This window comes from Triticum aestivum, chromosome 4A, assembly GCF_018294505.1.
Source record: "Triticum aestivum cultivar Chinese Spring chromosome 4A, IWGSC CS RefSeq v2.1, whole genome shotgun sequence".
NCBI classification, from domain to species: domain Eukaryota; kingdom Viridiplantae; phylum Streptophyta; class Magnoliopsida; order Poales; family Poaceae; genus Triticum; species Triticum aestivum.
Window position 1 is genome coordinate 676250180 of NC_057803.1, and position 14350 is coordinate 676264529.

At 43.4% G+C, this 14350-nt stretch overlaps 1 protein-coding gene across 1 annotated transcript; it reads left to right on the forward strand.

The window, feature by feature from the left end:
• The first annotated feature begins 12258 nt into the window (after positions 1–12258).
• LOC123084256 (cytochrome P450 76M5-like) lies at positions 12259–12830 on the forward strand. The gene is made up of 2 exons (XM_044505957.1): positions 12259–12277; positions 12391–12830. The coding sequence occupies exons 1-2, from the start codon at positions 12259–12261 to the stop codon at positions 12828–12830; spliced, it is 459 nt and encodes a 152-aa protein (XP_044361892.1).
• Positions 12831–14350: the final 1520 nt, after the last annotated feature.

Here is a 14350-nt window from a genome sequence, read left to right on the forward strand (position 1 = left end):
ATGGTGACCAATGTCTTCAGCAGCGATGGGATCAACTGCTGGAATCTCTTCAGCTTCATGAGCCTCTGTGGAAGCAGGCTCATGAACAATCATTCATAGTTCTTGGTTTGCAGATGCAGGGCGAACCACAGAGATAGGTTCAACAACTAAGGGATCTGTGGGAGCAGCCCGATTCTTCTTGATCTTGCGCTTCTTCTTGGAGGGAGCAGCATCAGAGGCTTCTGAGGTTTTCCTTTTTCTGGCTTCAGCCTCTGCAGCCCTCGTCTTCTTCTGTTCTGAAGCGGTTGACATGGCCTTTGGCTTCGAGCTAGTCATGCTGCTTGGGAAAACTATGCGAGGTTCATACTGCCTTGACGGTGCAGGTTGGACAGTTGATATCTTCTTCTTCTTTGCAGCCATTCTGGGGTCAATGCCAGGACGACCAAGAGCCTTGCGCTTCTCAGCCTCATTGTAGGCTAGTACACACTTGTCAGCCAGACTCTTCATGCGCTCACGGGAGCCTCTAGCTTCTTCACGCTTCTTGTGAAAGGCTTCTTTGAGCTCGTGCAGCATGATCTTGAAGTTTTTAACATCTTGCACGCTGAGCTTGGACACATGCTTCTTGAACTGAGCCTTTTCGAAGTCGATCTTGTGCTTCAGTTCGACGATGCGCTGAGCAATAGCTAGCTCAGAAGCAATAACGCCATTGAAGGAGACGCTGAGGCCAATTGGAAGTTGCAAATCATCAAAGCTGAGATTTGGTGTGTCAAACCACTCATCAATGAAGTTATGGATGATTGCCACGTCAAAGAGAGGCAAATTATTGAAGATCTCTGCTTCTTCCTTGCTCTTGATCAGTTGCTCAAGTGCATCATCTGCAAGATCGTCATCGCTGGACAGACCAATGTGTTCTTCACGCAGAATGGCAGCAGGAGTCAATGTCTGATCAGTACTCTTGATGATTTTCTTTTTCTTCTCCGTCCTTTTGGAGATGCGTGATAGATCTTCAAACTGCACACTGTCTTCAGGAGGTGCAGTGGCCAGTGGCTTCGCTCGTGAAGCTTTTGGAGGTGCATCTGATGTTGAAGCCTTAATCTTCTTTAGCTTCTGCGGCTTTGGAGGAGGAGCTGGGGCTTCATCAGTGTCAGCATCATTTTCAGAATGATCCACTTGCACCTTGTACCAAGATGTATGACATGAGGCCATCAAGGTTTGAAAAGGGGCCGATTTCATTAGGTTCCGCATCACGTGAGCCGTCATCACGGGGAGCAGAGGGACCAGGGTTGAAGTTTAATCCCCATGACTTCTTGTTTTCCTTGGCCGATGCCTTTGCATGCTGGAAGTTGCGCTTGAAGAGATTGTCGTCACGACACCAGAGCAATGATGATGGATCCGCATTTTCAGGCTGTGGTCCACGGACCATACAAGGATAGAATTCTTGTGCAATAGCTTCAGCTCTGTTCTTGGGGGGAAGGCCTCGATAGAGAATATCACCCCAAGGACTTTTTATAGCATTCTTCTCAACGTACTCCTGGGTCACGAACTTGTACTTGAACCATTGTTCAGCCCAATATCGTCGAATCCATTGGATTCGTGTCTTGCGCTGATTGTAATCCTCATCAGGATCTGCCTTGTAAAGGTCTGCGAGGTCATCAGGCAAATCTTTAGATGTTCCCCCTCGATGCTGTCTGCCACCCTTTCTTACAGATTTTTCTGCAGCCATGAACTTCAAACTGAATGGCTTCAATATGTTCAAAGGCTTCAAAGGCTTTCGCTTGCTGGACAAACAGGAACAGGCTTCGAGAGAGTTAATGTGTTGCTGTAAGAATTCTGCAAACGAATGCAGACTATGAGAACCTAGAGATTCTCCCACGGACATGTACCTGTGACAGCATTAGAGATGCGAGGGAAGGGGAAGAGGTCATATGCATTCTCAGAAGATTTTGAAGATAAATCAGTTTGAAGACATTGACCTCATGTTGCGAAGACATTCACTTATATGTTGAGAGTTGGTTCCAGATTTGTACGAATCCGTGAATAAGTACAAGTGAGGAATCTAACTATATATGAAGCTTAAGTGAATATACTAGGAAGTATGAGATGCAGACAGAATAGATCTAACATTGTATAGACAGAAACCAATTTTGGTAAATAGGATGAATCATTGAGGATCAAAAAGGTGGTAAAAATAGAGTTATATTTACCACACGAAGAACTGCTAGATGGTATGAATAGGAGACCGAGCAGTTCAATCCACCGTGCCCTAACTTGGCGACGGAGGACACCTACGGCGGCGGCGGAGAGGACGATGTCCGCGGCCGGCGTGAGGACGGCGTCGGAGAAGTCGCGGCAGCTAAGCGCTTCGTCACCGGCGTCTCGAGAGCTAGCGGTGGCGCTAGGGTTTTGACGAGGTGGAGAGGTGGAAGAAGGTTTTCTTGACCGCAGGGGACACGTATTTATAAGTAGGTGTGCGGCATAGCGTAATTACGCAGGTGCCCCTGCCTGTTCACATCCGAGGGACACGTGGCTAGCATGCAACATACTCAGAGTTGTCCCACGTTCCCATGCCCGCCAAGTTTGTCGGATGGTTGTTCCGGCTTCTCCGAATTTCAAACAATAAGGATGAATCATTTAAAACAGACTTAATGTTTGTCTCTGTGCCTTCTGCTGACAAGAATGCAGAGAAGACATTCGACAGTTTCAATAGAATGCATATCATTTGGACAGATAGAGTTTGAGATAGAGAGCATAGAGAGATTAGGGTCCGATCACATTCACTTAGTTCAAAAGATTTCAACAATGAAGACATACCTATAAGTGAATGATGTAGAGGACAAAATACTAGTATATATATATATGAGAAAGCAATCAAATCAACATAGTGAAGTAAATCATGAAGATAAGTTGAAATCTTGAAGACAAATCAAATGCGAAGATTATTGCAAAAATAACGCCATGAGTGAAACACTTCAAACCAAGAAATTTGGTGGTGGCGTTACCCACTGTATAGGAAGTATTAGACCCAGACACGGCGCATAATTATCGTGGCGCTCCGAAGTCAAATTCCACGTTAATGTATTCACACTCAGAATGTAAGTCTTCATTGATTGAAGATATACTTTACTTCGTGTGTTGCACATCTAAGTCATCAACATGCATAAGTGTTAGGATGTGTGCCTGATCACAGGACATTTGAGGATTCCAAGATATTTAGCTCACACCGTAACTTGCAAAACCTTTTCTCATCCAAGGGCTTTGTGAAGATATCTGCCAGTTGCTCTTCAGTGTTGACGTGAATGATGTCAATATCTTTCTTCATGACATGATCTCTGAGAAAATGATGACGAATTTCAACGTGCTTTGTCTTCGAGTGCTGAACTGGATTGTTGGCAATCTTGATGGTGCTTTCGTTGTCGCAGAAGAGAGGTACTTGTTTCAGATTGACGCCATAGTCCTTGAGAGTTTGCTTCATCCATAGAAGCTGAGCGCAGCAAGATCCAGCAGCAATGTATTCAGATTCATCAGTTGAGAGTGATACACGGTTTTGCTTCTTTGAAGACCAACAGACAAGTGATCGTCCCAGAAAGTGACATGTGCCTGATGTAGACTTGCGATCCACCTTGTCACCAGCATAATCAGCATCCAAGAATCCAACCAGATCAAATTTTAAGCCCTTTGGATACCATAATCCGAGGGTTGGGGTGTAAGCCAAATATTGAAGAATTCGCTTCACAGCTAGGTGATGCGATTCCTTTGGTGCCGCTTGGAATCGAGCACACATGCAAACACTAAGCATAATATCTGGCCTAGATGCACATAGCTAAAGTAAAGAACCAATCATGGAGCGGTATACCTTTTGATCGAACTCTTTACCATTGTCGTCGGGACCAAGATGGTGTTTGGCTGGCATTGGCGTCGTGTAACCTTTGCAATCTTGCATTCCAAACTTCTTCAGACAGTCTTCGAGATATTTTTCTTGAGATATGAAGATGCCATTCCTTTGCTGACGAATTTGAAGACCAAGGAAGAACTTCAGCTCGCCCATCATGGACATCTGATATTGCTCTTGCATCATGTATCCAAACTCATCACTATACTTCTGGTTGGTGCAACCGAAGATAATGTCATCCACATATATTTGGCATACAAACAGTTCGCCATCATATGTCTTCGTGAAGAGTGTGGGATCGAGGGATCCAGGTTTGAAGCCTTTGCTTTTCAGAAAGTCTTTGATCGTATCATACCAAGCGCGAGGGGCTTGTTTGAGGCCATACAGTGCTTTTTTTTAGTTTGTAGACCATATCAGGATGTTTTGGATCTTCAAAGCCAGGTGGTTGAGCAACGTACACTTCTTCTTCAATCTTGCCGTTGAGGAATGCACTCTTCACATCCATTTGATATAGTAAGATGTTGTGATGGTTAACATAGGCTAGCAGTATGCAAATAGCTTCAAACCTAGCTACAGGAGCAAATGTTTCATCGAAGTCAATTCCTTCAACTTGAGTATATCCTTGAGCCACAAGACGTGCTTTGTTTCTGACGACTTGACCATGCTCATCTTGCTTGTTCCGATATATCCATTTAGTGCCAATAATGTTATGCTTGCGAGGGTTAGGACGCTTGACAAGTTCCCAAACATTATTCAGCTTGAACTGTTGAAGTTCTTCTTGCATGGCTTGAATCCATTCAGGTTCCATAAAGGCTTCAGCAACTTTTTTGGGTTCTGATATTGACACAAATGAAAAATGCCCACAGAAATTTGCTAACTATGTTGCTCTTGAGCGAGTCAGTGGACCAGGTGCATTGATGCTATCAGTTATCTTCTCAATTTGTACTTCATTTGCAACACGAGGATGAACTGGACGAAGACCTTGCTCATGCTGATCATTGGGAGGATTGTCTTCGGTCTGAGCATTGTCTTCAGGTTAGTTTGGTGCAGAAATGATAAGTTCCTCTTTAGGCTGTGCTTCAGAAGGCATGATTTCACCAGTTCCCATCAGCTTGATAGATTCGCTAGGAGGAGCTTCATCTAGTGTGCTTGGCAGGATCTCTCATTGTGAACCATTGGTTTCATCAAATCGCATGTCCACAGTTTCAACGATTTTATAGTGATAGAGGTTGAAGACTCTGTAAGAGTGTGAGTCCTTTCCGTAACCGAGCATGAAGCCTTCGTGAGCTTTAGGTTCAAATTTTGACTTGTGATGGGGATCCTTGATCCAGCACCTTGCACCAAATACTCTGAAGTAACTGACATTTGGCTTCTTGCCAGTGAGGAGCTCATAGGATGTTTTGTTCAGAAACTTATGGATGTAGACACGGTTGATGATGTGACATGCTGTATCAATAGCTTCAGGTTAGAACTTTCTTGGTGTCTTGTACTCATCGAGCATTGTTCGAGCCATCTCAATGAGGGTTCTGTTCTTGCGCTTAACAATGCCATTTTGCTGAGGTGTGTATGCAGCAGAAAACTCATGAGTGATTCCCATTCTATCCAGATAAAGATCAAGCCCGGTGTTCTTGAACTCAGTGCCGTTGTCACTTCTGATATGCTTGATCTTGACGCCATAATTGTTCATGGCACGATTTGCGAAGCGTCTGAAGACATCTTGCACTTCAGTCTTGTAGAGAATTATGTGCACCCATGTATATCTTGAGCAGTCATCAACAATGACAAAGCCATAGAGACAAGCTGTTGTTGTGAGGGTAGAGTAGTGAGTAGGGCCAAATAAGTCCATGTGTAATAGCTCGAAGGGTTGAGATGTCGTCATGATTGTCTTCGAGGGGTGCTTGGCCCTGTCATCTTTCCAGCTTCGCAGGCACCACACAAATGATCCTTCTTGAACTTGACACCCTCGATGCCTATGACATGCTTCTTCTTGACGAGTGTGTGTAAGTTCCTCATGCCAGCATGCCCCAGCCTTCGATGCCAGAGCCAGCATTCTGAAGCTTTTGCAAGAAGACATACGGCAAGCCGTGGACCTGCTGAGAAATCTACCATGTATAGATCATCTTTCCTATACCCTTCAAAGACTAGAGATTTGTCAGATTCCATTAGTACAAGTCAACGATATTTTCCGAATAGCACAATCATGTTTAAGTCACAAAGCATTGAGACAGACATTAGGTTGAACCCAAGGGATTCAACAAGCATCACTTTATCCATGTGTTGATCCTTTGAGATTGCAACTCTACCTAGACCCAATACCTTGCTTTTACCAGTGTCAGCGAATGTGATGTGACTCTTGTCTGATGGACGTAAGGTTGAGTCCATGAGAAGACTTCGATCACCAGTCATATGATTAGTGCATCCGCTGTCCATAATCCACTCTGAAGCATGAGGTGTCATACCCTACAGTGCACTTAGGAGGATAGGCTTCACATAGTGTGTTGTGCAGCATAAGCATTTGACGCACACAAGGATTATCACAGCTTAGATCAAGGTTAGAATTCATAGTATGACTGGTAAGCGATTCTCATGTGAAATATATAGTAAGACTATTTTATCATGCGTCCCATATAGTGTTTTAGGTCCCCAGCAATAGTATCGGACGCCTTTGATTGCTGGCTGGAGACCATGTTCTATAAAAGAGAGTTAATTCTTCTTCACCACCCACATCTTCAGGGGTGGCTTAGAAGCAATGAGTCTAAGTGCAGCATCTGAGAATTTCGGCTTTGGAGCCCTAGCAAATAGCCTTGCAGGAGATGAATGATACTCATATGAATAAGCAGAAAAGTTCTTAGTTCTATGAACATAGCGGTTTGAAGACACACACTCATATTCATAAGTTTGAGTATGATTTCCCTGCAAAACATTGGCGTTAGGGTGACTCAGGTGAGTCCTGTATCCATATGAAGCCGTTGGACCATATGATGCCTTTGGTCTAGGGTTTGTCTTCTTCCCTGGTGGTGTCATGATGACATTCACTGGAAGATTCTCAAGACAGCTTTTGGGAATCCAGATCTTCTTCATAGGTGGTCCATTCCTGCAGTTAGTACCAATATACCTGGCAAACACTTCACCATTCTGATTTTTGAACAGTTTATAGTTTGCATTAAAGGATTCATCAATGATAATAGGATTAGCACAGGTAAAGCCAAATAAGGTGGATGGATCCACTGAAGGTTCCTTTGCAGCAACCCATGTGGTTTTGGGATACTGCTCAGGCTTCCAGTAGGAACCATCAGCATTCATTTTCCTCTCGAACCCAACACCCTCTTTCCTAGGGTTTTGGTTCAGAATCTGCTTTTTGAGGACATCACAAAGTGTCTGATGTCCTTTCAGACTTTTATACATCCCTGTTTCAAGCAATGTCTTCAAACTAGCATTTTCATCAGCAATAGTAGTGGTATCCTCAGCAGAGGGGTTAGTTACCACATCAGTAGTTGAAGACAAAGCAACAGTAGCAGCAGTGGAACATTCCGCAACAGAGGTAGCGTTATCACGCTCAATGCATTTTAGACATGGTGGTTCAAATCCATTCTGAGCGGAACTGATCTGTTGAGCGCGAAATGACTCATTCTCTTTTTGAAGATCTTCATGAGCCGCTTTTAATTTCTCAAGCTCTTCCTTCCTTTGAAGATAATCATAGGAGAGCGTTTCATAAGTGGTTGAGAGCGTCTCATGAAGACTTTCAAGTTCTTGGTACTTAGTGTGAAGATTTTTTTATGTCTTCAACTAAGGACTGTGAACGTGTCATTTCCACGTCCAACAGGTCACCACTTTTGTCTAACAGTTTTTGAGTATGTTCCATAGCTCTTTGTTGTTCAGTAGCAATTTTAGCAACTGTTTTGTAGCTGGGTTTGGATTCACAATCAGAGTCGTCTTCACTTGATGTTTGAAAGTAAGCATCACATGATTTTACCTTGGCACCACGTGCCATGAAGCAGTAGGTGGGAGCAGGGTCGTCCATGTCATCAGCTTCAGCGTTGGTGTGAAAGTCATTGTCTTCAGTGTTGAAGATGGACTTGGCAACTAGGCTGTGGCTAGAGCCAGACTTGCAATGCCAGGGTCGGACTCTTCTTCAGACTCCACCTCCGCCTCCTCAGAAGCAGACTCCTCCTCTGAATCCATTTCCTTGCCAACAAAAGCACGAGCCTTGCCAGATGAGCTCTTCTTATGAGATGAAGACCTTGATGAGGACTTGGAAGAAGACTTTGAAGATTTCTTCTTCTTCTTGTCATCAGAATCATATTCCTTGCTCTTCTTCTTCTTCTTCTTCTCATTGTCCCACTGTGGACACTCAGAGATGTAGTGCCCAGGCTTCTTGCACTTATGACATGTTCTCTTCTTGTTGTCTTGAGTGGAAGCTTCATCATTTCTTGAATTGGATCGTGAAGACTTTCTAAAGCCCTTCTTCTTGGTGAATCTCTGGAACTTCTTCACAAGCATAACAAGTTCCTTTCCAATGTCTTCAGGATCATCAGAACCGCAGTCAGATTCTTCTTCAGATGAGGAAGCAACTTTTGCCTTCAAAGCGCGAGTTCATCCATAATTAGGACCATAGATATCTCTTTCCTCAGAAAGCTGGAACTCATGTGTGTTGAGCCTCTCAAGTATATCAGACGGATCGAGTGTCTTGAAGTCAGGGCGTTCTTGTATCATGAGGGCAAGGGTGTCAAAGGAGCTGTCAAGTGATCTCAGTAGTGTCTTGACGATTTCATGCTTGGTAATCTCAGTGGCGTCGAGAGCCTGAAGCTCATTTGTGATGTCGGTGAGGCGATCAAACGTGAGCTGGACATTTTCATTGTCGTTTCTCTTGAAGCGATTGAAGAGGTTGTGAAGAACACTGATCCTTTGATCTCTCTGTGTAGAGACGCCTTCGTTGACCTTGGATAGCCAGTCCCAGACTAGCTTTGACGTTTCCAGAGCACTCACACGGCCATACTGTCCTTTGGTCAGATGACCACAGATGATGTTCTTTGTAGTGGAGTCCAGTTTAATGAACTTCTTGACATCAGTAGGGGTGACACCTTCACCAGTTTTGGGAACGACATTCTTGACGACATACCAGAGGTCGACATCAATGGCTTCAAAATGCATGCGCATCTTATTCTTCCAGTAGGGATATTCAGTTCCATCGAACACGGGGCAAGCAGCGGAGACTTTGATTATCCCTGCAGTCGACATAGCTAAACTCCAGGTGGTTAAACCGAATCATACAGAATAAGGGAGTACCTTGCTCTGATACCAATTGAAAGTGCTAGTTATCGACTAGAGGGGGGGTGAATAGGCGATTTTTATCAAAGTCTTCAAAACATGGAAGTTTCGAGCACAAGCAATAGAAATGACCTAATTGATATGCGGCGGAAGATAAACTACAACAAGCAAGCCATAGTCAAGTGTGCAATTATGTGAATGTACAAGGACTAATAGCAGCTAGGTAGTTAGGATCAGGATGGAAGATAGTATGAAACCAATCAACGATAGTAGTCAAGCAATGAAGTCAAACAGATAAGACAAATAGGCAATGACTTCACGAAGACAAACTCAAAGTAAAGGGAGGGCAAAGATAGAACCAGTCACTTGTTGAAGACACGGGATTTGTTGGACCCGTTCCAGTTGCTGTGATAACTGTACGTCTGGTTAGGGAGGCTGAGATTCAACTCAGAAGACCGCGTCTTCACCTTATTCCCCTTGAGCTAAGGACACACAGTCCTCGCCCAATCACTCTGGTAAGTCTTTAAGGTAGACTTCAGAACCTTCACAGACTTTGTTCACCGGCGATCCACAATGACTCTTGGATGCTCAGAACGTGACGCCTAACCGGCTGGAGGATACACAGTCCTTAAGTGTAATAAGTCTTCAGGTCACTCAGACAGAAAGACTTCAGTGATACCTAACACTCTTTGGCTCTGGGTGTTTGGGGTTTGTCCTCGCAAGGATTTCTCTCTCAAAGGCTTCGAGGTGGGTTGCTCTCAAAACGATAAAAGCCGTAAACTAACTCTGAGCAGCCGCCAATTTATGGTGTAGGGGGTGGGCTATTTATAGTCACAAGGCAACCCGACCTGATATGTCCAAAATGACCCTGGGTCACTAAGAAACTAACACGTGTTCCAACGGTCAGATTTCAAACACACACGACAACTTTACTTGGGCTACAAGCAAAGCTGACTCATCCAGCTCTGGATAAGATTTGCTCTCATTGTCTTCGCTCGAAGACATAGGATTTGGGTTGAGCATCACTTCAGTCACTCTGACTTTGTTCACTTGGACCCCACTTAACAGTACGGTGGTTCCTATGACTCAACAAAGAAGAAAAGGAAACAACGAAACAACACAATCTTCGCGCTCCATAGTCTTCACTCATTGTCTTCTCATGTCATAGTCTTCAATGTGAATATCTTCACATACCACCATTGTCTTTAATGTCTTCATACATTTTTAGGGGTCATCTCCGGTAGGTAAACCGAATTAATGAGGGACACTACCTGCGTTATCCTGCAATTCTCACAAACGCATTAGTCCCTCAACCAACTTTGTCGTCAATACTTCAAAACCAACTAGGGGTGGCACTAGATGCACTTACAATTTCCTTTTTTTCTCTTTTGAAAATCAAAACCAAAATACGTTGAATTTCTCAATCATTTTTTGAAAACATGAATGCTTTTTAAAATAGAGAACAAATATGAAAACACAAACAATTTTTTAAAGCACGAACTTTTTTTGAATTTTGAGAACAAATTTTAAGCCAAAGAATAATTTTGAAAATTCTGAACAAATTTGGGACGACGAACAAATTTTTAAAGCACAAATTTTTTTTGAATCTTAAGAAGAAAATTTTGAAAATGAGAACCATTTAAAAGAACCCCGAACAAATTTGAAAGCGTGAACAATTATTTAAAAGCACGAACATTTTTTGAATCTTATGAACAAACTTTGAAAATGAGAACCTTTTAAAGAAAATCCTGAACAAATTCATAAACATGAACAATTTTTGAAAATACGAACATTGTATGAATTTTGAGAACAAATTTCGAAAAACAAGAACATTTTTTGAAAATCCAGAACAATTTTTGAAAACCCAGAACTTTTTTTGCAAATCCACAAAAAGTTTCTGAAAAGCAAAAACATTTTTCGAATTTGGGGAACAAATTTTGAAAATACCTAACATTGTTGAAAATCCAGAACATTTTTTGAAAATCCGGAACATTTTTCTGAAAAAAGCAGAAACATTCCGAGAAACTATTTCTTTCGTGGACAGGGTGTGGCCCCCCTGACGCTATTTCTTTCGCCAGTATTTTTTATTAATTCTGAAAAGTTGCTCCGTAGATTTCCAGGTCATTCTGAGAACTTTTATTTCTGCACAAAAATAACACCATGACAGTTCTACTGAAAACAGCGTCAGTCCGGACTAGTTCCATTCAAATCATGCAAGTTAGAGTTTAAAACAAGGGCAAAAGTGTTTGAAAAAGTAGATACATCAATGTGGATCCCGAGTAGCTTCTCGAAATTCTACCGCCTGGCAAGCTCCATAGTGGGATTGTGGGAAGGGATAGAAGGATGGCTTGGCTGGGATTTGGGGCCATCTCCTGGGCTCTATGGACTACTAGAAACAAAGCCTTGATAGAGGGGCAATTCATTCCTCACCAGACTGGCCTTCTATACAAAAATGATGTCTTTCTTGCGGCTGTGAAAATTTCTGGCAAGAACTATGGACATAGGGCGTGTGGAGGACCTGTCAAACAAGGTGCGAGCAAAGTGCACTGATCTACGAAGAGGGCATTGTAGCGAGAATACTGGCCGGGGGCCGCCCAAGCTACCTTGATATCTACTTTCGCCATCTTCGGCGCCTAGTCTAGGTTTCGCGCTGCGCCGCGTTTCAAGGCCATGGCCATGTATCCCATTTCCTTTTCTTTGTGTCGCTCTAAGTACTTGCTGGACTCCTAACTTGTAAGGGCCTCATTCTAAGGCAGGGCAGATGCCTCCGTTCTAAAAAAAATATTACAGCACCAGGTGTGGCACTGGTAGAGTGGAGTAGTTTTTTTTTTTGACGGGTTCATGTCGGTAGAGTGGAGTAGTTAGTGCACATGAAAAATGTGTAGTTCATACACATGAAAAAAATTGAAAAACAGTTTGCCCGGCAACAGAGGTGCAGCAGCAACAGAAACAAAAGATAAGCATGTGCATGTCATATTAATGAAAATATATTTGGATGGCAGTAGCATTATTGACGTTTGTGCGGATGAACATCAGCCAAGAGATACACGGTAGTCAATTCGTCTTCCAATTGAGGGCTTGAGGCTAGACCATTATCACTGATTCCTGGTTATGTTAGCATGATGCAGCAGCTGTACAGATGTGAACAGTTACTGGTACCAATCTCTGCATAGATTAATAAGCAACAAGGCACTCTTCCACAAGTATTTAACACTATGTGTTTCCTAACGCATTTTTTGTGAATAACCCCATAGCTCTAGACATCTCCATCCACTTATATGGCCTAGTTGCACGCGACTGTGATTCTACTAAATGGCATTCTGGTCCCATAATTATGATCGGCTTGGTATGTGTGATCTTCAACGTCTGGGTGATAATACGGGACCCGGTGACGTGGGAGAGGCCCGACAAGTTCGTGCCAGAGAGGTTCCTGGGCATGGCCGATGCGGACCAGGCGGTGGACTTCCGGGGCAAGGCGTTCGAGTTCATCCCGTTCGGGTCCGGCCGGAGGCTGTGCCCCGGCCTGCCGATGGCGGAGCGCGTCCTGCCGTTCATCCTAGCCTCGTCGCTGCACGCGTTCGAGTGGCGGCTGCCGGACGGCGTGTCGGCGGAGGAGCTGGACGTGAGCGAGAGGTTCACCACCGCCAACGTGATGGCTGTCCCCCTCAAGGTCGTGCCCGTCGTGGTCACCTAATCAATGGACGTCACAACGTGGAAGTACACGTCGCAGTCTTTTTCGCCAAGATTTCGATCGTGATTGGATTACTCATCTGTCTTGTGTACATGTCAACATAACACACCATCTTAATTATTCTTGTTTTTTTTTTGAAAAGAATCTTATTCTTATCTTCTTGTGGGATAAGATTATCACTCGCATTTGCCATTTCTCAGGTGGGTGTCTGAAATTTCTTTTCGTGCCGCTCACTTTTTATCTTCTTCCTTGCCTCTTGGACGGACCTTACCGGAGAAGAACTAGCCCCATCTATCTTGGGGGGTGGGGGGGATCAGGGGATCGTCGGAGGTTTTCATTGGTGGTGTTGGGCTTATAGGGCGGTAGCGCCCACCAGCTGCGGATGGTGGAGGCCGGCGGTTAGGGCGGGGTACGCTAGGGGTGTTTGGGAGAAGGAAGAAGATGAACAATAGCACGATCTATTTTGAGTGGTTGGATGAAGATATTGCGGCCATATAAAAAGTGATCGGTGTAACTATTTTTTCAGGTACCTGACAGACAGTGGCTTCCATTATCATTAGTAATGTAGTTATTCGTAGTCAAATTCTTCATCTGTCCATGAAGCATAGCGTGACGATGGTTCTTTTCGTACCGCAAGTCCTCCTTTGATGGTAGGAATAGAAAAATTATCGAAAGTAATATGATATGCATATCTCACAAGATAAGGTGTTTTTTCGTTGTATTTGGTTTTTTTTTTGCGGAACATAGTAAAGGCGTACCCTTATGAATGCATGCATACATGTATATCCTATTCCTAAGTTTATGACTTAAACCCGAGTGAATATGTTCCACCACAAAAGGCTGGCAATGTAGGCTACACTCAGTTTGGGTCTAAGCTAATATTTCTTTTCCTTTGATGCATGAAGGATATGATCTTGTATACGAATAGGATTTTATTCATGCAAATTGAAGGGCTTTAACGAAAAAAAAATCTACAAAGCCTATCAAGTATGATTCCTATAAAATTGATATAAACCATAGAAGGCCTAAAATCGCTACCTGAACCCACACATATCTTCTTCTTTTTTGAGTAAAAGACATCATTTCCCGCAAAAAAGAGAGTAAAAGCCATCATGACGGATTATATTAACTAGGAAAACCATACAATGTTTGAAATTACATCAAGCAAAAAACTAGGAGGTTTTTTTGGCCACAAAGTGGTAGTAGAGCCCTCTGTTCTAATCACAAGCAAATCCGCGGTCATATTTGCTTCGTTGGACAATAACAAAAGGAGATAAAATCAAAACTACGATTGAACGAGCATTCTTCGAAGATTGCTGCCGTTCGACTTCATCGTTCATTACCTCAACAACATCCATGCAGTCTGCTTTAACCATCTGTTTGTTGCAACTAAGTGGTCTCGTTAGGAGTAAGAACTATCCCGGAGAGTGCACTATTCCATTATATATGCGTCTTTAGCAAAAGGGATCCCACTTCAAGTCGCTGCCACAAAGTTGCCACGATCGTAGGGCCACATCTCTTCT